At 40.9% G+C, this 25399-nt stretch overlaps 3 protein-coding genes across 3 annotated transcripts; 1 reads left to right on the top strand and 2 right to left on the bottom strand.

The window, feature by feature from the left end:
* Positions 1-7777: 7777 nt before the first annotated feature.
* Positions 7778-8701, top strand: LOC119530944 (basic salivary proline-rich protein 3-like). Its single transcript, XM_037831602.1, has 2 exons — positions 7778-8080; positions 8294-8701. The coding sequence occupies exons 1-2, from the start codon at positions 7778-7780 to the stop codon at positions 8699-8701; spliced, it is 711 nt and encodes a 236-aa protein (XP_037687530.1).
* Positions 8702-12172: 3471 nt separating this feature from the next.
* On the bottom strand, positions 12173-17362 carry LOC119530943 (zinc finger protein 248-like). Its single transcript, XM_037831601.1, has 2 exons — positions 16754-17362; positions 12173-12187 (listed from the first exon to the last, which is right to left on the bottom strand). Exons 1-2 carry the CDS (start codon positions 17345-17347, stop codon positions 12173-12175), a joined length of 609 nt encoding a protein of 202 aa, XP_037687529.1. The 5' UTR covers positions 17348-17362.
* On the bottom strand, positions 17326-25037 carry LOC119530982 (zinc finger protein 33B-like). Its single transcript, XM_037831630.1, has 3 exons — positions 20536-25037; positions 20213-20305; positions 17326-18367 (listed from the first exon to the last, which is right to left on the bottom strand). Exons 1-3 carry the CDS (start codon positions 20567-20569, stop codon positions 17409-17411), a joined length of 1086 nt encoding a protein of 361 aa, XP_037687558.1. The 5' UTR covers positions 20570-25037; the 3' UTR covers positions 17326-17408.
* Positions 25038-25399: the final 362 nt, after the last annotated feature.

The raw sequence follows: 25399 nt of genomic DNA, 5'->3' as shown, positions 1-25399 counted from the left end.
CCAATTTTCCTTTCTCTTCCTGGTTGTACCAGGATGCAGTTCGTCTCAGATTAGGAACAAGAAATGTGTGCATGGAATGCCTCAGAACCAGGGGCCTCAAATGGAGTCTAAGGTTTCATCTCCAGCCTGGTGGTCACGCAGTCATGTCCTTGCTATGTACCCAGCCCTGACAGCAGAGCCTCCCATGTTCTCACCAAGACCAGCTAACAACTTGCCAATCATCAATCTCGCTATTATCAAGAAACAATGTTGATAAACTGGTATGACCCACACTAAAACTCAGCTCAGACCCATGGTTGCAAAGCAACATTTCATGCCTTGACAAGGGTCAGTGACTTTCAGATACATCTCTTACTTCAGCAAAACAGCTAAGGCCAATCCAGGCCTGTTAGAATTAACACAGATAGCAACAAATAGGAAAAAGAAATTAAAAAATAGTTATTTACAATAGCATCAAAAATATCATGTGCCTATGAATTAATGTAATGACAGATGCACAATATCTCCTCCCAAAAAAAACTACATGGCTTAGAGAAACTTTAAAAGATATAAAAAATGGAGATAGATAATTTTCATGCATTGGAAACTCATTATTGTAAAGATCCACAAATTGTTCCATAAGCTAATTGCAATTTCAATAAAAATTCTAGCAGGTCTTTTTGTGTGAATACACAAGCAGATTCTGAAATGAATATGAAAACACAAAGGGTCAAGCATATCCAAGCAGTTGAAAATGAACAGGGTAGGGGGATTTACTCCACAGCAGACCAAAATATTTTATGAATCTATAGTGAATAAGATCTTGTGGTATTGATGGAAGGACAGACAAACAGCACAAAGAGAGAGTTTAGGAAGAGGTTGCTGCCTGCATGGCAGCCCTGCAGAGCACTGGGAATAAACAACTTTCAATAACTGTTGCTGGGTCAGATGGGTATCTACTAGGAAAAAAGTAATATGACCTCTACATCATAACATACCAAAAGATAAATATATTTAAATGTGAAAAATAATTTTTGAGAAAAACTTCATGACTGGGTTGTTGAGAAAGCTTTCCTACATTGGAGTTTTACAAAGTATAAATTGTAAAGAAAAAGATTGGCAAACTGACACATTAAAATTAGGAATTTATGTTCACCAAAAGATATCATCAAGAGTGTACAAAAGTAAGGCAGAAGGGGGATGCAAAATGAGACGAAATAGTTTCAGTGGCTGAGAGATTCCAAATGGAGTCGAGAGGTCACTCTGGTGGACATTCTTATGCACTATATAGATAACACCTCTTAGGCTTTAATGTATTGGAATAGCTAGAAGTAAATACCTGAAACTACCAATCTCCAACCCAGCAGTCTGGACTCCTGAAGACAATTATATAATAATGTGGATTACAAGGGGTGACAGTGTGATTGTGAAGACCGTGTGGATCACACCCCCTTTATCTAGTGTATGGATCAGTGGAGGAATGGGGATAAAAACTAAAAGACAAATGGGGTGGGATGGGGGGATGATTTGGGTGTTTTTTTTCACTTTTATTTTTTATCTTGTTCTGGTTCTTTCTGATGTAAGGAAAATGTTCAGAGATAGACTGTGGTGATGAACGCATAACTATGTTATCATACTGTGGACAATGGATTGTATATCATGGATGATTGTATGGTGTGTGAATGTATTTCAATAAAACTGAATTTAATAAAATAAAAAAAAAAAAAGTAAGGCAGAGAGTGGGAGAAGATATTTGCAATGCATATATCTAACAAAGGGCTCATATTCCAGAATACACAGACAATTATATATTTGTAAGGAAAAAGCAGAGAATCCAAAAGAAAAATCAGATAAGAGACTACAACAAGCACTTCCAAAAAGAGGATATCTAAATGGCAAATAAATATGAAAATGTGTACAAATCAAGAACAATTAGAGAAGTGAATCAAGAGTAATTAGAGAAGTGAAAATCAAAACCAGCAGATACTGCTACAAACCCAAAAGAATGGTAAAAACAACCACAAAGAAAACAAAATCAGAGTAACTGAAATTGTCATACTTCACCGTGGGAGTGTAAATTAGTAAAGCTCTTTTGGAACAGTTGGGCAGTTATCTACTTAGGCATACTCTCTGAACCAGCAAATTCCACTCCTAGATGGAAGAAAATGCAGTAAAAGATTTTACAAGATTGTTCTAACAGTTCTATTTACAATTTTAAAAAATAGTGGTTACCGTTAGGGAGAATGGGAGATAATGAGTGCAAGAGAGAGGTTTGCTGGGGGCATTTTGCTAATATTCTCTTCTTGACCTACAAGGCAGTTCCATGATGTGTGCCCCTTGTGATAATTCATTGGCCTGTATAATTTTGATGCTTTTCCTCCTCTGTATGCATGTTTTACTTCAATAAAAATAAAGTTTATTAAGTAAAGGGGGTAGGGAAGATGCAGAGATATGGGATCATATGGGGGATAAGAAAACTTTTTGGTGTAATGGATGTGTTCATTATCTTAACTGTGGTGATGGTTTCATGGGTGTATACACATGTCAACTATAAAATTCATGTGAATAATAAATATGTACATGAAATTAGCCAAGAAACTCCTGAAACAGAGCAACAGAAGTAACTAGCATTACCTGATATTAATATATGAAAGTATTATGTAGCAATAATAGATAGGGCACTCAAGGACAAGACTATGGATCATGTCCACAAATAGATCCATATGGATGTAGGACTTGTTTATATATTACAAATGGCATTTAAGAGAAATAGAAATACAGATGGAATTCTAACCATATCAATAATAAGATTAAATGTAAATGGATTAAACAATCGAATCAAAAGACAGAGATTTTCAGACTGGATTTTAAAAGAAGAAACCTAAGATCTAACTATATACTGTTTACAGGAGACATGCTTTAAATTCTAATACACAAATAGGATGAAAGTAAAAGGATGGAGAAAGATATACCATGCAAACAGCAATCACAGGATAGCTGCATACCCAACTCATTCTATTATGACAACATCACTAATTCCAAAGCCAGATAAAGATACTATAAGAAAAGAAAATTTTTTTAGACCATTCTGTCTAATGAATATAGTTGCAAAACTCCTCATCAGAATATCTCCAAATCGAATCCAACAGCACATTAAAAGAATTATACACCATGATCAAGTGGATTTTATCGCATGTATGCAAAGTTGGTTCAACACAAGAAAATCAATTAATGTAATATACCATATTAAGAAATTAAAGAGGAAAAACTACATGATCATCTTGATTGATACAGAAAAGGCATTTGACAAAACTCCAGCAGTATTTCTTGATAAAAACACTTCGAAATAGAAGGAAAATTCTTTAACATGATCAAGGGCATATATGAAAAATGCAAAGCTAACATCATACTCAATGGTGAAAGACTGAAAGCTTTCAAGACAAGGATGCCCGCTGTCACCATTGTTATTCAACATCGTGCTATATGTTCTAGCTAGAGCAGTTAGGCAAAAACAAGGAATAACATCACTTCATTAGGATTTAATAAATGATTACAACTACTGACTCATTATATAGATATTTCTTTTTAGTTTCTAGTGTATTAGAATACCTAGAAGGAAACACCGGAAATTGTAGAGCTGTAACCCAGTAGCCTTGATCTTTGATAATGAGATAATGATTGCATAGCTATATAGCAAAAGAAAAAAAAAATTGATTGCCCATGTTTGTATGGATCTACTTCTGGATGTTTTATTTTGTTCCACTGATCTATGTATCTATCTCTGACAATACTACATTGTCTTACTTAACCTACCTTTATAATAAGTCTTAATATTGGGAAGAGTGCAATACTAGGGGTCAATAAGTGGGGAGATAAGGAGTATGGGATATTTGGGGTTTTCTTCTTCCTTTTGTTTCTTTTTTTGGAGTAATGCAAATGTTCTAAAATTGATCATGGTGGTGAATGCACAACTATGTGATGATACTGTGAACCATTGATTGTTTACTTTGGATGGATTGTATGGTGCATGTATATATCTCAGAAAAATTATATTTAAAAAAACCAACATGGTACTGGCATAAAGACAAACATATTGATCAATGGAATCAAATTAAGAGTTCAGAAATAGACCCTGACATCTATGGTCAATTGATTTCTGACAGGGCTGCCAAGTCCACTCAACTGGGTCAGAACAGTCTCTTCAACAAATGGTGCTGGGAAAACGAGATATCTGTATCCAAAAGAATGAAAGCAGACCCTTGTCTCATGCCTTATACAGAGAGTATCACAAAATGGATCAAAAACCTAAATATAAGATCCAGGAGTTAAAAAGTAAATGTAGGGAAGCATCCTCAAGACCTTGTGGCAAGTGGTGGTTTCTTAGACCTTGCATCCAGAGCACAAGCAACAGAAGAAAAAAATAGATAAATGGAACCGCCTTGAAATTGAATAATTTTGTGCTTCAAAGGACTTTGTCCTTTGGGAGAAAATATTTGGAAACCATGTATGTGATAAGGATTTAATATCCAGAATATATAAAGAAATCCTACAACTCAACAACAAAAAAGACAAAGAACCCAATTAAAAAGTGGAAAAAAGATGTGAATAGATATTTTCTCAAAGAGGAAATACAAATGGCTAAAAAGAACATGCAAAGATGCTCAGCTAAGTATAGAACTGCCACACAATCTGGCAGTCCCCACTAGGTGTATACCTAGAAGAACTGAACGTAGGGATGTGAACACACATCTGCACACTGATGATCATAGTGTTTTTGTTTTTGCTATTATTACTCACAATTACCAAAAGATGGAAACAACCTAGATGTCCACCATCTGATGAATGGATTGTGAGGACCTAGGGCCCGGGGCCTGGATCCCTCCTGCATATGAGATACACGCAGACACCCACATGACCAGGCCACAGGCCCTCCCCCGGGGGGGGGGGACCATTAAAACTTCCCCCTAATCACTGTTAGTAAACAAATCTCAGGAGATCCTGTTGTAATCAAACATCAGGAGACCTTGTAACCAAATCTCATGATAAACGATGTCATCACAAACCTTTATAAGCAACCCCCCACCCAGCACTGCGCTCCCTCGCTCTCTCTCTCCCTCTCTGTGCAGAACGTTGACTTCACTGTTCCTGACCCACCCCAGTCAGGAAGGTTTGTCTCCTGTGCGTAAGTCCCTAAATAAACTCTTAGGTAACTCCATGCCAGGCATGTTCTTCGGTCTTGGGGCTAATCTGGGTTGGAACATGGATAAACAAAATGTGGTATACACATACAATGAAATATTATTTAGCTGTAAGGAGAAGTGAAGTCCTGATTCATGGGACAACATGGATGAACCCTGAGGACATTATGTTGAGTGAAATAAGCCAGACACAAAAGGACAAATATTGTATGATCTCATTAATACAAACTAATTATAATGAGCAAACTCATAGAGCTCATATCTAGAATATAGGTTACCAGGAGATGGAAAGAATGTAGAGAATGGGGAGCTGATGCTTAAGTTGTGCAGAATTTTTAATAAGGCATGTTATAAATGTTTGGAAATGGATAGAGGTGATGGTAGCACATTGTTGTGAGCATAAGTAACAGCACTGAACTGTGTGTGTGATTGTGGTTGAAAGGGAAAGTTTAGGTAGGGTTGTGTGTGAAACTTGAAGGAAAGCTAGAGGATAAAACATGGGAATGTATAACAAAGTGAACCCTGTTGTGGACTATAAATGTGGTTAATAGTACAAATAGAAGAACATTCTTCCACGAACTATAACAAATATACATCACTATTATAAGATACTAATAATAGGGTGATATATGGGTAAAACACCTAATATGCAAACCAAGGACTATAAAACCAGTAATAATTTCAATATTCTTTCATCAATTGTAATGAAGGTACCACACCAAGGCTAAGTGTCAATTATATGGTGGTACAAGGGGTGTGGGGTTTTTCTTTTTGGAGCAACTACAACGTTCTAAAATAGATTGTAGTGATGAAAGCACAGCTCTGTGATTATACTGAGAGCTATTGATTGTACACTTTGGATGGATTGTATGGTGTGTGAATAAAACTGCTTTTAAAAAAAGATCTCAAATCAATAACATAAATTTGCTCTTTAAGAAACTAGAAAAAGAACAAACTAAATCCAAAGCAAACAGAAGGAAATAAAGATTAGTATGGAAAAGAGTGATAGACAAATGACGGGACTGCTAAATATTTGCTAAGCATTTGGGAAGTAAAAGGGAACACTCTGTTATCTCACTCCTTATACCAAAACATGTTTTAGAGGAATCTAAGCTTGCAATGGAAAGAAAATGGAAGCATATAAAAAAACATGTTGTACCTATTTATGTAAGAGTGTAGATCTTTCTGTCAGGGAATATTCACAAAAGGCAAAAAGGAAAAAAATGATAATTTAACTCCATATAAATACAAATTTTCTACTAGGAGGAAAGGAAAAAAGGAAAGGAGGTTGGGAAGGAGGAAGAAAGGGGGGCGGAGAAGGGGAGAGAAGAAGGGAAATCTTGAGACAAAAGACAAACATGTAAAAGCTATTGGCAACACAAATGCCAAAGAGGATAATTTACAGAGTGTCATAAATAAAAGAGAAAAAGCTTAGAAGACCAGTGGAAAAAGTTATATTGGATACAGCGGGTCAATTTTCAGACAAACAGAGATGGCCCTTAACCACATTAGGAACATAAAAAGTACAAGAAGAAAACCCCAAAGCTCAAGTGAGCTCATCATGGGGTGACAAAGCCATTAGAGGAAGCCCTCGGGAAGGTGAGGTGGCAGAGGCTGGCCCAGGCCCCTAATGCTACTCCTGGGGCCGTGTGGGCACAGCTGCTCTCCTCTGCAGAAACAACATCAAGAGGCAGCACCCCCAGGGGTGTAGTCGTCTCCCTGGAAATGTGGGAGGTGACACCTGGGGATAAGCCTGGACCCAGTATCGTGGGGTTGAGAAAGCCTTTTGGTCCCACACAGGGAAGAGAAATGAAACAAAACAAAGTTTCAGCGGCTGAGAGATTTCAAATGGAGTCAAGAGGCCATTCTGGAGTTACTCTTATGCATTATATAGAAATTCCTTTTCAGTTTTTAGTTTATTAGCTAAAAGGAAATACCTGAAACTGCTGAACTGCAATGCAGTATCCTTGATTCTTGAACATGACTGTATATAGCTTATATGGCATGACTGTGTGAAAACCTTGTGACTCACACTCCCTTTATCCAGTGTATGGACAGATGAGTAGAAAAATGGGGAAAAAAAGTAAATGAATACTAGTGGGGAGGAGGAGTATGGGATGTTTTGGGTGTTCTTTTTACTTTTATTTTTATTCTTATCTTTACTTTTATTTTATGGAATAATGAAAATGTTTAAAAATTGATTGTGGTGATGAACACACAAGTATATGATGATACTGTGAACAATTTGGATGATTGTATGGTATATGAATATATTTCAATAAAATTGCATTAAAAAAAGAGGCAGCACAGAAGCTCAAAGAGATGAGAACAAAGCAAAATTTGCCAAACTCTGTAATGGTTTTCCCTCAGCAAAATAAGGAGACCATCCTGTCTGCAGAGGATTTCTCAGTGGGTTTTTGTAGACAATGTTGTACTCACTTACTACCTTGTAACCTTTTGCTTTCATCCGCCGTTTCAAACTCTAGATACAAAGCAAAATTTAGTTTTATTCAAAAGAAGGCATTTGAATGATTCATATCCCTCTCGACCTGGACACCCCCATCTCCGCTGCCTGCCCTCACGGGGTCTCCCTCGAGTTCATGTGTTTGCAACACCACTACAGGGCCAGCCCCAGGACGGCCCTCCGCCCACCAGCCCCCCCACCCCGCACCAGGTCTCCAGTCCTGGGAGAGCCCCAGCCCTCAGGGCTGCAGGGAGGGTGGCGGGTGGAGAACTACGTCCCTGCCTGGGCACCCCCCCTCCCCCGGGAGCCCCACACCCTGGTTCTCCCCAGGACCCCACCCCGCCTCCTGAACTGCCACAAGCCCCTCCCCAGACTCCAGGCACTCCTCGGAGATGCCCCACGGAAGGGTCTGGCCAGCTTGGACCCCGACCCTTCTCCGGTCAGCCCCTCCTGTCTTCATGGTCCATAGCTGTTAGGGGCATCAGGATTTACCCAGCTTGCAAGCCCACGTCAGCCCATTAGCAAGCTTCTGTCTCGTGGTTGTCGGCAGAAGACTTGAGTCGCCCAGACTGGCAGGAGTGTGTTGCTCAAGGCCCAGGAGGCGGCGCGGCAGGCCCAGCACGGTCGCCTCAGCTCCCCTTTCCACCCGCAGCACACGGGCTCAGGTGGAAGCCAGACCCGGGGGCGGCGTGGCGGCGGGGGAGCCCGGGACCAAGGGCAAGCAGCAAATGCAGCAAGTAGCACACAAGCCAGTCCTTGTGCCGTGCCCCCCACCCACCCGGGCGGCAGTCACTGGCACCACGCGGTGGCCCCTCGACCCGCTTGGTGCCTGCGCTACCAGCTGCAGGAAACACCCGGCGTGCGGACACGCACCAGCCCCGGGCCCCCGCTCCCCGCCTCCCGGCCTCGCCTCGGGGACTCGCAGACCTGCCAGCCGGAGCCCCGAGGGAAGAAGACCGCGCGGCCACCTCCCTTCCCAGCGACCCCGGCCCACCTCGCCCTGCTCCTACCTTTGGGGCCTGGGTCTCTTCCCGCGCACAGGGAGCCCCGAGGGCAGTGAGGGGTCACCACGCACAGCTCCGCCGCCGACCAGGGGCGCTGGGGGCCACGCCGGCCACCCCGAGCCCTCCCCACCCCGCGCCCTCCCCACCTCCGGCCGGCAGGCTGGGTGCACCCTGCAGCTTTCCTCAGGGGACTTGGAGACTTGAAGCAGAGCCTGCGCTCTGACGCGTCCCCACACTTGTTCAGGATGGTAAGGCGGCTTCCCCAGGGCTTTGGGATTTTCACTATACTGTTTTTTAGTAATTTTTCTCACTTGGTGTGAAACATCAATAAAAATCATTATTTGGGGCATGCTGCTTTGGATGCTAAGCTGATCATTTTGAGGTTTCTGTGTCCATTTAACACTATTGATCTGGTTTCATTTGTCTCTTACCTCTATTTCCATACACCACTCACTTTCTGAACCCAATGGAGAGGTGGGTACACATTTCCTACTAGAATTGTGGGTTTCTCTGCTTCCCTTTTAAGTTTACCAATTTTCACTCTACTGGGGAGGTTTTGTTAGGTGCATAAACATTTAGAATTGTTACATTACCCTGCCAGATTAACTCTTCTATTATTGTAGACTCTGCTGTCTCTCTAAAACTGCTTTTTCCCTTAGTTTATTTTGGCTTTATTCTGTGTAATGTTCTCATAATCCGTACACGTCACTATCTTTTCCTTCAAACCTTTCTTTTTCCTTGTGTTAAAGGTCTGCATCTTGTAATCAGCATGTGGGGGATGCCCATAGGTGACTTGTAGGCCTGCTGGCAGGATGGGAAGAAAGAGCAGGAGTGGCCTGAGCCCCCCAAACCTGGGTTTGTAGCCTGGTCTCTCTCACAATGGCCCAGGCCACCTGGGTGCTGAGTAGGTATCCCAGCTGAGATCTAAAATTTAATGCAAATCCAGTCAGAATTCAGAATGGTTGAGGAAAGGAAGCTGACACAAATTTAAAATATAATCGCCAAGAACCAATGTAAGGGGAGAGAATGAAGACAAAAAAAAAAGAGTATTTACTTGATAACATATAAAAAACTATTATAAAGAGTTACAGAGTTGTCCAGGATGGAATAAGAGCCAGCCTTCAGGCAATTTCTCAAACACAGTGATTCTACACCCTAACTGTGGTATGTAACATTTCTGAAGTGAACTCATAAAACTTTATCTGACAGCTAAGATGCCTTCATCTCTAAGTAACAGAACCCTAAAACCTAACTACCTTAAACAAAAACAATCATCTCCTGTGGCAGACACACCTAAAGTGAGCTCTGAAGAGTCGCGCCCTTGTACAATTCCTTCCACTCGAATGTGGAACTGTGCCTTGCTTCCAACCAGCAGAACATGGCGGTGATGGGCTGTCACTGCTGTGACTGTTACAGGCTTGCTCTTAGCCAACCAGAGTGATTCTCCTAGAGACCCTGAAGAAGCAACGGAGCTGCGACTGGCCTCTAGGATATGAAGGTGGTCTCCAGCCTCCAGCCAGCAATACAAGAGACCTTGATCCCACAGTCTCAAGGAAATGAATTCTGCCAACAACCCAAGGGAGCCTGGAAGTGGATTCTTAGCTGGTTGAACCTCAGGTAAGAATGTAGCCTGGATGACATCTTGATTTCAGCCTTGGGAGACCCTGAGCAGAGGACACAGCCAAATCGTGTGTGGGCTCCTGATCCACACAAACTGATATCATAAAGGTGTGAAGTTTTGAGCAGCTAAACAGGGAACTTCTGACACAGCAAAAGAAAGCAAACACACTACAGAGCAGCTCCAGGTTTGGCTAATTCAGCGGCCCTGTCATGTCACCACTCCCATAGTCTCTTGCCTTCCTTCTGCTCTGCCGTTCTTGGGCTTTACGTCTCAGGGCTGCAATAAGCAACCTGGTGACATGTCAACAAGCAGCCATGTCAGCAGAACCACCTTTTCCTCCCTTTTTATTTGAGAAAACTTTTCCCAGAAATGCCACAAAGTGATTCTCCCAATGTCTCATTAGGAAGAGCGGGATCACATATCAAAAAAAATCAATGAAAAGATTAAGCTATGCCAACCATGAAGAGTTCAATCAAGATAAATCCCTGAATAAACCCCTATCAAGACTGTCAAAAAGTTGGAGACGGCTCTTGGGTAGCCAAACAACAGCCTGTTACAGCCTTCTACCAACTTACTAATTTTTTAAGTTATGATAATCACCGTCATGAAAAAGTTTACATATTGCTTACTACATGCAAGACAATATTCTAAGCACTTTCTTTACCTTAACTAACTTACCCCTTACCATTTGATGCAGGTTATAACCCCTTCTTGAATATAAGAAACCAAGGCCCAGAGAGGTTAAGGTCCAAGGTTAAGTGGTGGAGACCGCATTTGTCATTTGTCCCCAATAGGAAAAAATTAGCAAGTGCCGCAGGATAATGTCTCTACTGAGGAATCCGAAAACGAAGACACCAACTCTTTTTCTCTATTTGGGATCAGACAGCTGGGGAGACTTGCTGATCTCATACACCACCTGATGCCTTCTGTTCTGATATGGAAGAACCAGTTATTCTTTCTAATATAAGAGCATATTTAACAGAACTTTTACCCCCAAAATACTCAAATACGATTTCCAAATGATAGAAAGTGGAAAGGCCTTATTATAATAACTGGGACAAATTATTCATAGCCTTCAAGTCCTATGTTAAAAGATTTTACTGACAGAGAAGCTAAATGGTAGCTATGAATATTTTCCAAAAAGCAAAATGCTCTTCTCAACCTAAATGTAACCATCTTCTCCTCTGTGTAAAAAGAAAACAGAATAGGCCCGTAGCTGTTACTTCAATCACAGGTAAGTCATAAGTAATGTAACAAGCTGAATACAGTTTTGATCAAATGTATGCTTATCAATATAATAAACTAATTATAGGATAAAAAAGGAAACTATACTAATAAGTTAGATGTAAGTAATAATAATCACGCTTCTAATTTTTAGTTTTTATATAAGAAAAAAGTATGTTATATTGCTCTTACAGAAGTCATAGATTAATTAACAGAAATATTTTCAGTAAAGTTTTGCAAATATTCAAGGTTAAGTTTGAATCTCTAATAATCCTATAAATACCCTCCTTTGTTTTTGACTCACCTGTAGTTCACCACCCAAAGCTCACCACCTGTAGTTTATCACCCATGGTTAAAATAAAAAGTAGAGTATGATTTGATTGAATGTATCCTAAATCAAAAGTTCTATAAATACTCTGTAACTGAGATAGGAGGGAACCCTCTGACCTCACATCCAGCTGTCTGGAGGAGGCAGGAGTTCCCAGGTTTGGTAATGTATCAATTTATTTTACACTGTAAACTTGTTTCTTTAACCTTATGTGCTCCTTTAGTAAAAATATGTTAAGTTTAATTCTTGTCTTGAGTGCTCTTTACCTTTAAACTACTGTCTGTCCCTATATCCTATTTAAGTGGGAGGTTATTTGATGAAGCCCAAACCAACCGAATCACTACCTGATAAAGCTCAGGCGTTTTCTAACTGGGTTCACAGGTTTGAGGTGTTAAAGAGACGAAACCCTGACACAGGGTACCCACATGTCACACTGTTCTAGTTTGCTAATGCTACAGAATGCAAAACACCAGAGATGGATAGGCTTTTATAAAACGGGGGTTTATTTTGCTACACAGTTACAGTCTTAAGGCCACAAAGCATCCAAAGTAACACACCAGCAATCGGGTACCTTCACTGGAGGATGGCCAATGGCGTCTGAAAAACCTCTGCTAGCTACGAAGGCACGTGGCTGGCATCTGCTCCAAAGTTCAGGTTTCAAAATGGCTTTCTCCCAGGACGTTCCTCTCTAGCAAGCTCGCTCCTCTTCAAAACGTCACTCACAGCTGCACTGAGTTCCATCTCTGAGTCAGCGTATTTATATGGCTCCACTGATCAAGGCCCACCCTGAATGGGTGGGGCCACACCTCCATGGGAGTATCCCACCAGAGTCACCACCCACAGCTGGGTGGGGCACATCTCCATGCAAACAACCTAATTCAAACGTTCCAACTTAATCCCCACTATTCTGTCTGCCCCACAAGATTGCATCAAAGCATATGGCTTTTTCTGGGGGACATAATACATTCAAACCGGCACATTCTACCCCCTGAACCCCAGAAAAACATATTCTTTCCAAATACAAAATACATTCATCCCACAATACCACAGAAACTTAAATCATTTCAGTAACAATAGTTAAGTACAAGATCCCATCAAAATCAAATATAGGCATGGTCAGTCCTAAGGCATACTATTCCTTTAGCTTTGGATCTGTGGACTTAGAACAAGTTATTTGCTCCCAATATACAAAGGAGGGACATTCATAGGATAAACATTCCCATTGCCATAAGGAGAAACAGTAAGGAAAACAGGGTTAACAGGACCAAAACAGTTCTTAAAACCTACAGGACAAACTCCATTAGATTTCAAAGTCCGAGAGTCATTTACAGAACAATGTTGCATCCTTGGGGCTTGAGAGAGTGGAAGCCTAACCCTTCCTAAGGGCCTTTTTAGCAGCCCTTTCCTCTCCAAACGCTTAGGTGAGTGCTCCAACATAGTCACACATTGGGGAGACCACCTTCTCGGCCCCACCCTCCTCAAACATCGGGGCAGCTCTCAGATTCCCTTCCATCTCTGGGGCACACGCTCAACCCCTTCAGAACAGTGGAGTGGCAGCCAGGCTCTCCCCAATTCCCTGGGAATGTGCTCCAACCTCTTTGGGACCTGAGGTGGCAAAACTCTTCCAGAGCATCGAGGCAGAAAGCCCGCCCTCGACCTCCAGGGCAAACTCACCCTTTCCATGCATGTGGGCTGCTCCGCTCTCCCAGCCCAAGACCTCCTGACTCCAGACCTCAACCTCCATGGCTCTGTCTTTGAAGAAATTTTTCCTTCAGTTTTTTCCTTGTCTGTCTCCTCCAGTCCAGACCAGCAATGGCTCTGTCTGTAAAGATCTCGCAAAAATTCTGTAGACTTTGCATGAAGCACACAGGGATCAAACCCATGAGACAATAGGACTTTCCACAAATCCTTTCTGGATAATTCCATCTCCAATCTTGGCTTGTACTGAAATGGTGGCTGGGTTCCATGTTTGGTTACATCCTCACGTTGGGCTGTAGCTTCTGGGATTCCACCCCATGGAGGCTCATAATTTTCAGCTTCTGGTCTCTTTGAACCCAAGAGTTCAGTTCTAAGTTTATCTCTTTCCGCTCGCATTTTACTATAAGCTGCAAGGAGAAGCCAGGTTACGTCCTCCACACGTGGTCTGGAGATCTCCTCAGCTAAGTATTCCAGGTTGTTGCTTCCAGATTCTTCCTTATCCATTTGAAAAGCCGTTCCAACATGTTTGGTATTTGCAAACACAGCAGCAAAAGCACCCCACTTCTCTGGTACCAAAATCTGTTCTAGTTTGCTAATGCTGCAGAATGCAAAACACCAGAGATGGATATGGCTTTTATAAAACGGGGGTTTATTTTGCTACACAGTTACAGTCTTAAGGCCACAAAGCATCCAAAGTAACACACCAGCAATCGGGTACCTTCACCGGAGGATGGCCAATGGCGTCCGGAAACCTCTGCTAGCTACGAAGGCACGTGGCTGGCATCTGCTCCAAGTTCAGGTTTCAAAATGGCTTTCTCCAGGACGTTCCTCTCTAGCAAGCTCGCTCCTCTTCAAAACGTCACTCACAGCTGCACTGAGTTCCATCTCTGAGTCAGCGTATTTATATGGCTCCACTGATCAAGGCCCACCCTGAATGGGTGGGGCCACACCTCCATGGGAGTATCCCACCAGAGTCACCACCACAGCTGGGTGGGGCCAATCTCCATGCAAACAACCTAATTCCAAACGTTCCAATTAATCCCCACTATTCTGTCTGCCCCCACAAGATTGCATCAAAGCATATGGCTTTTTCTGGGGGACATAATACATTCAAACCGGCACACCACACCATCATTCTAAAGGCAGATGCAGATCCCTTAGTAACACAGTATTGGGTGCTCCATTAAAACATACAAGGAAGGAAAGGAGGGGAAATTTTCTTTTCAAGGACTTTTTTCATTTAGTAGAATGAGATGGGCACCATTGTTCATAGTGTTTAAATTAATCAGGCTAAGCTGTTAAACAATTAGGTGCCCCAATTTTGCATTTTAATGCACATAACATTTTTAATAGCCTCCCTTCACTGGCTGACTTTGTATTCACTTCAAGTTTTAGAAAACATTATCTTCTTTACAGAACAGGCAGTCAAAAATTTTACACATACTAGAAAAATATGCTGTAAAGTGCTTTATCCTTATTAGCCAAGACAGAAAAAGGCATTTAATGTGAGAAATCCTAACGTAAATCACAATATTTATTAAGCTAAGATACATATTCCCTACCCATAGTTACGCTGGGTTCCATTAAGCAAAATTTCTAACGTAACATGTTCATACCTGAGTTGAATTTTCTTGAACTTAAAAAATATGTATATTTACAGGGAAATAGGTCTATAGCAGGATTTCTCAACCTTGGCAATACTGACATTTCGGGTTGGATGATTCTTTGTTGTGGAGAGCTGTCCTGTGCACTGTAGGACATTTAGCAGCATTCCTGGTTTCTATCCTTTAGATACTAGTAGCACCCCCCCCAGTTGTGACAACCAAAAATGCCTCCAGACCTTGCCAAATGTTCCCTGAAAACCAAAATCACCTCCTATACAGATTACTCACTTACAGTCAACTATTTTTATATACTGCTATATTTTCAATGAAAATTAACATCTCCATTTGAACATTTTCATCTACTTAAAGTGATAGCTTTCCCTTCATTACAAATTCCTGATATACAATAAAGCTGCAAATTTTGATGAAAACTTGATATATTAAAATATTTATAAGGCTTTTTTCATCTTTAGTTATCTAATGTTCAATGAGATGTCCCTACTAGATAGAGGCTGTGCTGGTTTGGAAGTATTATGTCCCCAAAATACCATGTTTTTGATGCAATCTGTGTGGGCAGATGTTATTAGTGTTGATTAGGTTGGAATCCTTTGATTGTTTTCCATGGAGATGTGACTCAATCAACTGAGTGAAACGTTGATTGGATAATTTCATGGAGACATGGACGCTGCCCATTCAGGGGGCTCTGAATTAAATCACTGGAGTCCTATAAAAAGGCTCAGACAGAAGGAGGTGCTGCAGCTTACAGAGATATTTTGGTGACAGCCTTTGAAAGGGCACGAGTTGCTCAGAGAAGCTAAGAGAGCACAAAACGCCCCAAAAGCAACATTTTGAAGAAACACATAGGAGCTGGGAGAGGAGCTGAACACAACCCAGGATCAGCAGATGCCCAGCCACGTGCCTATCCACCTAACAGAGTTTTTCTGGACGCCATTGGGCCATTCTTCAGTTAAAGTACCCAATTTTGCTGATGCCTTACTTTGGATACTTTACGGGCTTAAGACTGTAACTGTGTAACCAAATAACCCCCCTTTTATAAAGCCAATCAATTTCTGGTTGTTTTGCATTCTGGCAGCATTAGCAAACTGGAACAGAGGCTTTCCCACATTTGTTGTGGGATTTGTTTCTCCCCATGATTTATTTGACTTTTTCCATCGACTGATTTGGGGATGAAAGGTGACAATAAAATTTTCTCTCCTGTGTTAATTTTCTGATATACAAAGAGTGGTAACTTCCCGCAGAAGGCTTTCCACATTCACAAAGTGTATTACCTATAGCAGGCTGGATCTGTTGCAGAGATATCAAAACATGAAATGGCTCAACAGAGTATATATGTATTTTTCATTCACAGAAAGTCCAAATGGTGATTTGGGGGTAGAGGTGAGATCTCTGCTCTTCCCACTCAATTCATTCTGTCTTAAGTTATGGTTGTCATCTTCATCTACAGCTCCCAAGGTCAACCTGAGTTTAATCTCCACTTCAGTTCAGCAAGAGATGTGAAGCTCAGGGAGGACTATGCAGACGTGTTTTGCAGGCCATGCCTTGGAAATAATGAAACAACCACTTGTGCCCATGTCCACTGGTCAGAGCCCAAGTCACATGGGCCCACCCATACCAAATGTAGATGAGAAATGTAGGCTAACTGTGTGCCCACGAGAAAAAGAAAGTGGACATTGGTGAGCACATAGCCAGTCTCTGTAACATAGGGTTTCTCCCCTATGGGAGTTCTCTGATGTTTGCTGAGATGTGACTTCTGGCAGAAGGTTTTCCCACAGTCACTGCATTCATAGGGCTTCTCCCCTGTGTGAGTTCTCTGATGCACAGTGAGGGATGACTTCTCACAGAAGGTCTTCCCACATTCACTACATTCATAAGGCTTCTCCCCCGTGTGAGTTCTCTGAATCACAGTGAGCTTTGACTTCTGGTAGAAAGTCTTCCCACATTCACTACATTTGTAGGGTCTTTCCCCTGTGTGAGTTCTAAGGTGTACAGTGAGGTTTGGCTTCACACAGAAGGATTTTCCACACAAATTACATTTATAAGGTTTCTCTCTTGTGTGAGTTCTGCAATGTACAGTTAGGGCTGGCCTATGGCTGAAGGATTTCCCATATTCCTGACATTCATAGGGCTTCTCTCCTGTGGGAGTTCTCTGGTGTGCAGTGAGGGCTGACCTTTTATGGAAAGGTTTTACCACACTCATTGCATTCATGAGGCTTCTCCTCCTTGTGAGTTCTCTGATGTGCGGTGAGGGCTGACTTCTGGTAGAAAGTTTAGCCACATTCATTGCATCCATAGGGTTTCTCCCCTGTCTGGATTTTCTGATGAACGGTTAGGTCTGACTTATGGCAGAAGGATTTCTCACATTCATTACAGGCATAGGGTTTCTCCCCTGTATGTGTTCTCTGATGTACTGTAAGGGTTGATTTGCCAGTGAAGGCTTTCCCACATTTGATACATTTATACAGTTTCTCCCCTGTGTGTGCTTTTTGATGTTTAGTGAGGTTAGACTTTTTGCAGAAAGTTTTCCCCCATACATTACATTCAAAAGTTCTTTCTCCAGAATGAGTTCCCTGAAACTGAGTGAAATCATTCTCACTTTGATTACATTTATGGTGTTTTACCTCCACATGAGCTCTACAAGGATTAAATAGTGTTGTTTTATCACAAGAAGTTTTCCTATATTCCTTACATTTATACTGATTCTCTCCTACTTGTGTTATTTCTTGCACAATGAGAGCTGACTCATCACAGGTTTTTCCATATTCATTAGATTTACTGGGTTTCTTTTCCACATCACTTTTGCCTGTAAAGAATATTGCCTCCTTGTTGAAGGCCTTTCCTTGTCCACTATATTCAAAAGTCTGAATATTCTGATGATAAATAAACTGTTCATTCTGTCTGAGAGATTTCCCAAATAGATTAAGGTCATAAGGTTTCTCTCCAGCATGCATCCGATCAGGGTTAACAGGGAGAAGCAAGTTCTTACACACCTTAAAGTCTGTAGGTTTTATTCCTGAATAGTTTCCATTATTTATAATCAGTTTTGAAATATGGTTTGAACTCATTCCACAGGTTACTTTTCTTAAAGGAAATAAGGTTGTGCTCAAATTAAATGTTTTTCCTAATTCAACTTTCTCAGTTGTTTTGTTGTTGGTGATTACAACTTGCCAAAAACGTTTGCCTTGATTTTCCTGGCTCCTCTCAACCATGTCATCTATTTTCTGGATATCTAAAATGAGAAAAAAAACAATCATTTGGAAGCCTGTGAAAACAGTATGTTGCTCAGTTTGGGAAACTGAATGGAACACAGCTTTCATTGACTTCTATGGTGTTTTCCTGGACTGAAATCTCACTTTCTTTAAAACACTCAGAAGTCTGCAAAAACAGTTTGTTACTCAGTTTTGGAAACTGAGTGAAAAACAGCCTTCATTGACTTCTGCGGTGTTTTCCTGGGCTGAAATCTCACTTTAAAAAAAAAAAACAAAAAACACTCAGAATTCTGCAAAAACAGTATGTTGCTCAGTTTTGGAAACAGAATGAAATAGCTTTCATTGATTTCTATGGGCTAAATGTCATTAGTGTCTCTAATGAGCCATATCCAAGCATGTCTTACGGAATGGGATTTAGGTGTTTTTAAAGTTGACTTTCTGGTTTCAGCCAATCACACAACATGAAAACAATCCCAAGAGACTTTTTTTGCTTATTTGTTTTTTACCCTTAGACCAAGCAAAAATAGAAAAAAGGGAGAATAAACTAAAAATATCCACATGTGCAATTTTTTGAGCACTTTACAACAATGACCTTCAAAACAACAAATGGAAGACATCAAATTTATGGAAACGTGACTGATCCGGGGACAGGATATTTCAGACTTCCCAATCACCATGGTTGTGTGAGCCAATTCCTATAATAAATCTCATAATATTTACTGTCATATATATATATATATATATCTTGTCAGTTCTCTTTCACTGAAGAACCATGACTAATACAGCCATCTCCTTATTACATTGAAAATGGTATCCTATATATGTTTCTCATTCTCTCCATTGTTTTAGAATGATTCCACAAAGAGAAGGGGGAAATGCTGACTTTATACTCCACCTCAGAAACAGAAGTCTACCACCTCCTTGGTTCCTTTGGCCATGGGAAGACCATGATTTCTTAGTTCACCTCCTACCTCAGAGACTGCTGCTTTCCACACTCCTTTCCTGGAACTTCCTCAGCTTCGTGATGTCTGAATCTGTGCTGCCCCAAAGCTCGGCCCTTGGATGTCTTCTCTCTCTTAAAATCCCTAGCAGCCTCCCCTCATCGTATTAAAGTAATGATGTTCAAATTTGCAACTCCAATACTGAAGTCCACCCTTAACTCCAGATTTTATATCTAACTATACAGAACATACCAAATTTGGAGAATTGTCATTTTAAACTTAAGCTATCCCAAAGGAAATACTTAAAAATCCCTCTGATACTGCCCTCTCTAACCATGCTTCCTAAAACAACATGCCCCACTTTTCTTTCCCTCTTACCCTGGTAAAATGTTCTGCATGGTTCTTATCCTACAACTTAACATAGTACAAGTCTGTTCTTGTTTCTCTCTCAACAGAACATGAGCTCTACGAAAGGAGGGCGTCATTTGAGCAGCACATTATCTCCACAACCACAAAATGACCAACACCTAAAAGCTGCCCAATTATCATATGTTGAAAGTGTAGATGAATGTATGAATAAATGCTGGGGAGAAAACAGCCTATGACAACAGATGAAAGGTGGGCAACTGAGCATCTAGAGAAAGAGACTAAGAAAAAGGTCTAAGAAGAGGCTACTAGGGATTGGATTTGGGGTAAATATAATAAAATATTCAGGTAAAGAAGAAAGTGTGAGCTCTTATATGAAACCAATCTTGGGAGACTATATAATACATGTTTGATGCCAGCAGACTAGCTGTGATTCGGTATGGGGCCTGGGGGAACAAATTGCTAAAAAGGGTCTCAAAACTGAACGGTCCTCGGGATCTAATTTCCCCTACCGCCCCCCTGCACACACACACACACACCCAGTGCACATGGACAGACCTGGGAGGCTCTGGCTGGAGAGTTCTTCTAATGTCCAGGGCTCCTGTCCTTGCTCCAACTTGAAGACCACCGCAGGTTTAGGAATGCAATGCCCTGTTAGTGGGAAATAACACAGGATTTCTGCCAAAATGCTGCAATTTCAGGGCCTTTGAAGAATGACAACAGCACAGCTTCAGAAGCTTGTAATGAGGGGTAAACATGTTCATTAGAGAGGTGTAAACACATTCTTTCTGGTATAGAATCTCAAACCTAAATAGTATTAAACTTTTTAATGGTCTATATACTTATGAACTCCTGAGAGTTCCTGGGGAAGTTCTGCTCACCCAGGGACAGCAGGCTGCTGTAGTTCTCCAGCATCACATCCCTGCACAGGGTCCTCTGAGCAGGGTGTAGGAGCTGCCACTACTCCTGGGTGAAGCCCACAGCCACGTCCTCAAAAGACACCGACCCTGTAATGGCACATTCCTCCTTAATTCATCAGATGCTGGCTCACAAGGACAAGATGTGTGGGCACCCATTCTGTGTGTGTGTGTATGTAAGACTTTCATAAAATACTATGTACCTGCCTCTATACTCTGTATTAAGGGAGAAAGAGAAGTCATAGAAATATCCTGCCTCTCTAACAATTTATTAAATCCTAAAAATATTATTACTAAGTTTCTCTTATATGTCTAGAATTGTCCCCAGTGCTAGGAATAAAATGGTGAATAAAATTCTGCTCCTAAAGGAAGCTTACAGTCTGGTATGGACAGATAAATAGAAACACATACCTGAAAAAATGTGTTAGAGGAACTAAGTAGGAAACACGTTCAAGGTTTACAAAGGAGGGAAAAAAATAGTTCTATTTTGTATTATCAAGCTGAGCTTCAACGAAGAGCCAAAGACATTTATGCCTTCAAAAGGAATGTGTTCTCACGAATAGGAGGCAATAACTTAAGTTCATCCGTGGAGGCATGAAGGACATACAACAGGCTGATAGAGGCACAGGCCAGTGCCCAGCTGAGTGGGGTCTGGGCTGTGACGAGAGACAAGGGCAGTAAAGGTGTTCAAGGAACTGCTAATGCAGGAATTCTGCATTTATATATTTGACAATTTATCTCAACAATAACATTTTTTATGCACACACTTTTGTTATAAATTAAAATTATGTACACAGATCTTCTAATACTTCTCCACATTCCAACAGATTGCTTGTGTCCAGCCCAGGGTGAACATCCTCCACTGCAGAAACCACAGGGGTAAAAAGAATTGAGTCCCACTGTCGGATCTGCATGGGGATGCTCATTTTCTAGAAGGGGGTGGAGGGTGGCTGAAGGGAGAGTCGAAGGGGAAGAAACAAGGGAGACACTGAAGTAACAAAGTCTAAGAATGCAGAATAGGGAGCCAATCCTAACAAAAAATAAAGAAATATAAAAACGAAGGCAGCAGCAGAGCCTGGTCCTAATCTGCTGTGCACAGGGTGAACGGGGAGTTTTACGTCCAGGTGTCTGCATGGGCAGCTGGGTAGACACTGGAGTTGTAAACTGAAATTGGGAAAAAGGATGAAGAATATGACAGAGAAGTGAGATGGCTCTTGGGCTTGTCCTGTTGTATATCTGTGGTCCAATGTGTGGGGATGTCCAATTGGCAGCTGGATATATGATCCTAGAGCTCAGGAGAGGGCTCTAAGCTGAAGATAAAGACTTGGGAAGCATCAGCATTTCAGTGGTAGCTGAAGCAATCAGAGTGAATGAAATGGCTCAAAGAGAACCTAAAAGATTGAGAGGAGAAAAGTAGTAAGTACAGAATCTGAGGAAACACTAATAATATTTACTGACAGAGGAAGAAAAATAAACCATAATGACTGAGAAGGAATTTTCTGAGTTTATTCTAGCAGTAAAGGAAAGCTCAATATTAAAATGGGGAAACAGTGGATGATAAGGAGGTCCCATCACCATATTATTTAATGCTGTATGAGTGGTATTAGTGCACTGAGAAGAGACAAAAGTTAAAATGATAATTTGCATATAATTCACAACTAGAAAGTCCAAGAGAATCACCTAAAAACTACTTCAAATAGTAGGAAAATTCAGTAAATTAGCAGACTATAAAAAGAATAAATAAAACCAAGGGTCTGCATATGTATAAGAACTCTCATACTATGACAACAACAGTAGAAAGATATAATACCCAGCAATACATTTAACAAAACTGTACAAAACTGAATGAGACAAAAGAAACCCTGAAGGACACAAGAGCAAAACAAACAGAAAAACACACCATGTTTTGGAAAGACTCCATGTCAATTCTCCTTAACTCAGTAAACTAATATAACATTATGATAATGAAACATGTTCTTGGATATATGGACAAATTGATTCAAAAGTTCCTGTGGAAAATACAAGCAAATATTCAGGGGTGGCTGACTATATTTCTGTTCATCTGTATTCAGTGCCCCTTCTTGTGGGGCCTTTCTCTCCAGAGTGATTCTACATCCCCTTCCTGTTGCACTCACGTGACCAGATTTATAACCCCAGTTGTCTTTCTTTGGCCAATGACATACGAATGGAAGTGATGCACGTCCCTTCTACGCAGAAGCTCTAGAGGCCACAGCCAAGGCACCACGTTACCTTCTCCCTCTGTCACGAGGATCAACAATGTTAGAGAAAAAATGCTCCTCTCGCTGGGAACCCGAGTAAGCTGAAAGGAGCAAAACCAAAGCTGACCTATCATTATGGGACAGGTAATATGAGGAACATAAAAATCTTGTTGACTTAACTGGTAAATAAATAGGTACTGTAACAAAATAAACAGCATCAACCCTAACAACAGGCAGTGCAAGGAAACTGCAAGAATGGCAATCTATTTTATTCAGTGGCTAAATATTTTATGCTCGTGTTACTTACGATAACTTTAGTTTTATTCACACACATACAATCCAACTAAAGTGAACAATCAGTGGCTCTCAGTATAATCAGAGCTGTGCATTCATCGATAAATTTAAAGTCAAATATTATTATCTCATGGACTTAACTTTTAGGAACAGAGGTTGGAGAACAGAAAGTTAGTAGTACATCTCAGTTACTATTCACTGCATTTGATAAAATACTCTAGGGAATTGAGGAGCTCAGGGGAAAAGAAGCAAGTTTGCAAGTAGGAATAAAAAGAGAGTAAGGAGATACTAGAAATTTTGGATCTTGAAAGATTAGAAAACTTTCAAAGCTTTTCTAATTTTACCTTTTGCTGTCGAGGTTGAAAAAGTTGCCTCTTCCAATTCTTAGAGAAAAAAAATACTATGAAAAATGCTTTGAGAGTCAAAGACTGACTAAAAGTGAATTTCATGGCAAACAACCAATTAAGGGATGACCATCACAGCTGCTGTTAAAACCTAAGAATGGATTAAGTTGGTCCCCAGGAAACCCTTTCAGTTGCACAAAATGGCTCAGGGGAAAGAGACTAAGTTATGAGGTGGTCCTAAGGAAACAGTATAGACTAAAAACCCCAAAACAAAACACACACACCCCTAAAACTGCACATGTCAAAAATAATTAGAATTAGCTGCAATGATAAAGATATAAATTGGACTACCTTATGAGAGTTAAATTGTCCAAAACAAAACAAAACAAAAAAACAAACAAACAAAAAACCCACAACCTAAAAAAATGCTGGAAGTTTAAGCCTTAACAAGATTATTTGAGGCAAGGGGCAAAAAGCAGAGCTGCTGCCTAGCCCCTAAGAAGGCCTTCATCAAATGAAGCCAAAGAAGCTAACAGACAAGGAAGGACCTTCCAGAACACAGAGGCAGGGGCCATGGAGAGCAACGAGCTGGGAGCCACCTGGGAGCAGAACCCGGGCCTCGCCAAGGAAGGTTTCTCACCCCGACAGGCCCCTTGCAATATCTCCCCACGACTCCAGCAGGCCTCACCACCCTACCCGTGCTCTATCTTTGTTTATTGGGTATGGAGAAGGCAGATAACTTGGCTTCTTTTAGTTAACAGGTCTCTAGACCAAAAGGAATCATCTGGACATCAAACAGATCCCTGGCATCAATCAGAGATGCTGGACTTTGAGCACAAAGTAGACAAAATGGGACCTTAGGGTTGTCTCTCTGGGGAGGTGGTAAGCTTGAGATACACGTGGGAGAGGAGGAAATCCTATCGTGACCACTGCTCACCCATATTCAGTGTTCCTCCTTATGAGAGGCTTATACACACCCCACCTCCATAAAACTCAGACTAGGCCAGGTGACAAGGTGACCTGCGTCAAGCAAACGTCAGCATGTGATCTGTGTCACTTCTGAGCTTTGAGAGCTGGTATTTGGTTCACTGCATTCTACCGCCACAATGCCCAGCAGTGTTCCAGTAAAGCCTGCTCCATCGGCTGGGTCCTGAAGGAGAGAGGACATGAAGCAGTGCTTCAGCTCTGTCAGGAGCTGCAAGGAGCAAGTAGTGCCAGCAAAAAATACACCTTTCCCATGTAAGCCCTGCTGAGATTTTGGCTGCTGGTCACCATGGCATGACCTGGTTCACTGGGACTGATATCCTGGGAGACCCTGAAAGAGAGGAATAGTCACAGGACCAGTATAGTGAATATTTAAACCTACTGTAAAGTGTCAGCAATCAAAGTGAAGTCCTGACACGTTCATTACAAGAGAGAGAGAACAATGGAAAGATATAGAAATTGCAACCATAAACCCAAATACATGCAGAAATTTTGCATATGATAAAGGTAGTGCTGCAAATCCATGGGTGAGAGAATGGACTTTTAATAAATGGTATTGAAATAACTAGCTATCCAGAATAAAGTTAAAATAGATGCATACCTCACAGCAAACAGCAGGATAAATTCTAAGTGCACAAAAAAAAAAAAAAAAAAAAAAAATTAACTATGAGAGGAGACTGATTTCTTTCTAATTCTGGAGTAGGAAAGACATTGTAACTGAAACTCAAATCCAGACACCTTACAAGTAAATAACCAGAAATTTGAATCCATATATATCAAAGCGTCTTCTTAAAAAAAAATTCCAAATCAAAGTTAAAAAAAAAAAAAAAGACACTTCACAAATAGCTTGTCTTCCTAATAATAAGAAAAAGAAAAAAGAATCAGCAACCAAATAAATGATTAAAGGACATGGCAATTCAACCTCTACCTCAAAAAATCCAAAATCTCTAGAAATATGAAAAGATGCTCAAACACCAAAATAAGAGA

The sequence above is a fragment of the Choloepus didactylus genome, chromosome 4 (assembly GCF_015220235.1).
Source record: "Choloepus didactylus isolate mChoDid1 chromosome 4, mChoDid1.pri, whole genome shotgun sequence".
Classification (NCBI taxonomy): Eukaryota; Metazoa; Chordata; class Mammalia; order Pilosa; family Megalonychidae; genus Choloepus; species Choloepus didactylus.
The sequence above is the reverse complement of the archived record's forward strand: the minus strand, read 5'-3'. Positions and strand labels throughout refer to the sequence as shown.

Coding starts and splice junctions, on each gene's coding strand:
- LOC119530944 (XM_037831602.1), top strand. CDS start 7,778: ATGTGTTTGCAACACCACTACAGGGCCAGCCCCAGGACGGCCCTCCGC. Junction 8,081..8,293: donor TGGACCCCGACCCTTCTCCG/GTCAGCCCCTCC, acceptor TTCCACCCGCAG/CACACGGGCTCAGGTGGAAG.
- LOC119530943 (XM_037831601.1), bottom strand. CDS start 17,347: ATGAATGCAATGAGTGTGGTAAAACCTTTCCATAAAAGGTCAGCCCTC.
- LOC119530982 (XM_037831630.1), bottom strand. CDS start 20,569: ATGCTGGAGAACTACAGCAGCCTGCTGTCCCTGG. Junction 20,306..20,535: donor CAGCAGCCTGCTGTCCCTGG/GTGAGCAGAACT, acceptor TCCCACTAACAG/GGCATTGCATTCCTAAACCT. Junction 18,368..20,212: donor CTCCAGCCAGAGCCTCCCAG/GTCTGTCCATGT, acceptor TTCTCATTTTAG/ATATCCAGAAAATAGATGAC.